The 1,364-nt window shown below is 39.9% G+C and overlaps 1 protein-coding gene across 1 annotated transcript; it reads right to left on the reverse strand.

Annotated features, from left to right (window-relative positions):
- Positions 1 to 36: 36 nt before the first annotated feature.
- LOC104917649 (zinc finger protein 239-like) lies at positions 37 to 1,360 on the reverse strand (the record flags this gene model as incomplete). The annotated part of the gene is made up of 1 exon (XM_027277019.1): positions 37 to 1,360. A coding segment is annotated over one exon (882 nt), but the record flags the coding sequence as incomplete, so codon positions are not given.
- Positions 1,361 to 1,364: the final 4 nt, after the last annotated feature.

Raw genomic sequence — 1,364 nt, forward strand, 5'->3', positions numbered from 1 at the left:
CTTTATTTCAGTATGTCAGTGTGTGACATACTGAACATACATATTATGTATAAAACAACATTTCACAAATTCTGATAATTCAGTTTTGCTAATTCAGTTATAAATCAGACTCAGTGAAGTAGTGTACAGTATAAAACAGCAAGAATAAGACACATTTATATACAACAGGACTTCTCATACAGTCATACAAAACAGTCAGTCAGTGAGTTCTTCTGTTGTGACCACGAACCACTGGAAATGAATACTCTCCCACATGTTTGAAAATACAAAGCTTCTTGTCTGCGTCTTAGAGGTTTTGCCAAACATTGCAAAGGTCTCTCAGCAGTGCTGGCTCTTCTCGTGGACTGTAAAATAACCACTATGTGTGAAAGATGCCATGATTTGCAAGTTAACGGCTACTGACCTGTATGTATTTTCATGTGCCTTTTCAAGTCAGATGTGTGGCAATATGTTTTCTCACACATGAGGTGGTGTACAGCTACTCACCTGTGTGGATGCATCTGTGTACTGTCAACTGATATCTCTGTCTGAAAGCTTTCCCACATGTTGCACAAACATACGGCTTCTCACCTGTGTGAATCATTTGATGCTGTTTTACTTTGGCATTGCTAAAAAATCTTTTCCCACAGGTGTTGCAAAGGTACGGCTTCTCACCTGTGTGAATTCTCTGATGCATTTTCAATGAGTCATTTCTACTAAATCTTTTCCCACAGGTGTTGCAAACATACAGCTTCTCACCTGTGTGAATTATTTGATGCCGTTTTACTTTGGCATTGTTGCAAAATGTTTTCCCACAGGTGTTGCAAAGGTACGGCTTCTCACCTGTGTGTATTCTCATGTGTCTCAGAAGACGTGACTTATACTTAAAATCCTTTCTACAAGTGTTACATTTAAAAGACTGTTTGTGATACGGCTTCTCACCTGTGTGAACTCTTTGATGTATTTTCAGTGAGCCATCTCTACAAAATCTTTTGCCCAAGGTTCTGCAAGGGTACGGCTTCTCACCTGTGTGTATTCTCATGTGTCTCAGAAAACATAACTTATACTTAAAATCCTTTCCACAAGTGTTACATTTGAAAGACTGTTTGTGAATATTACTGTCAGCCCCGGACAAGTTAGGGTTGTAGACAATGTTACTGTGACTTTTGTTTTCATATTGTTGATTGTTTTGTTCTGACTCAACATCTCTAGTAGAGTCTTCATGCTTGTATCCTTTCTGATCTTGGCTCTCAGCTGCATAAAAGTTGTTCAACGGCAGCTGGTGGTCACTTTCAGGTTCTGGTTCACCGTGGCCCCTTTCCTCATCAGTAGGAGTCACCACAAAGGTATTAACCTCCAGCTTCAGCAGAAGCTTCTCTCCCTCC

The sequence above is a fragment of the Larimichthys crocea genome, unplaced genomic scaffold (genome assembly GCF_000972845.2).
Source record: "Larimichthys crocea isolate SSNF unplaced genomic scaffold, L_crocea_2.0 scaffold81447, whole genome shotgun sequence".
Taxonomy (NCBI): Eukaryota; Metazoa; Chordata; class Actinopteri; family Sciaenidae; genus Larimichthys; species Larimichthys crocea.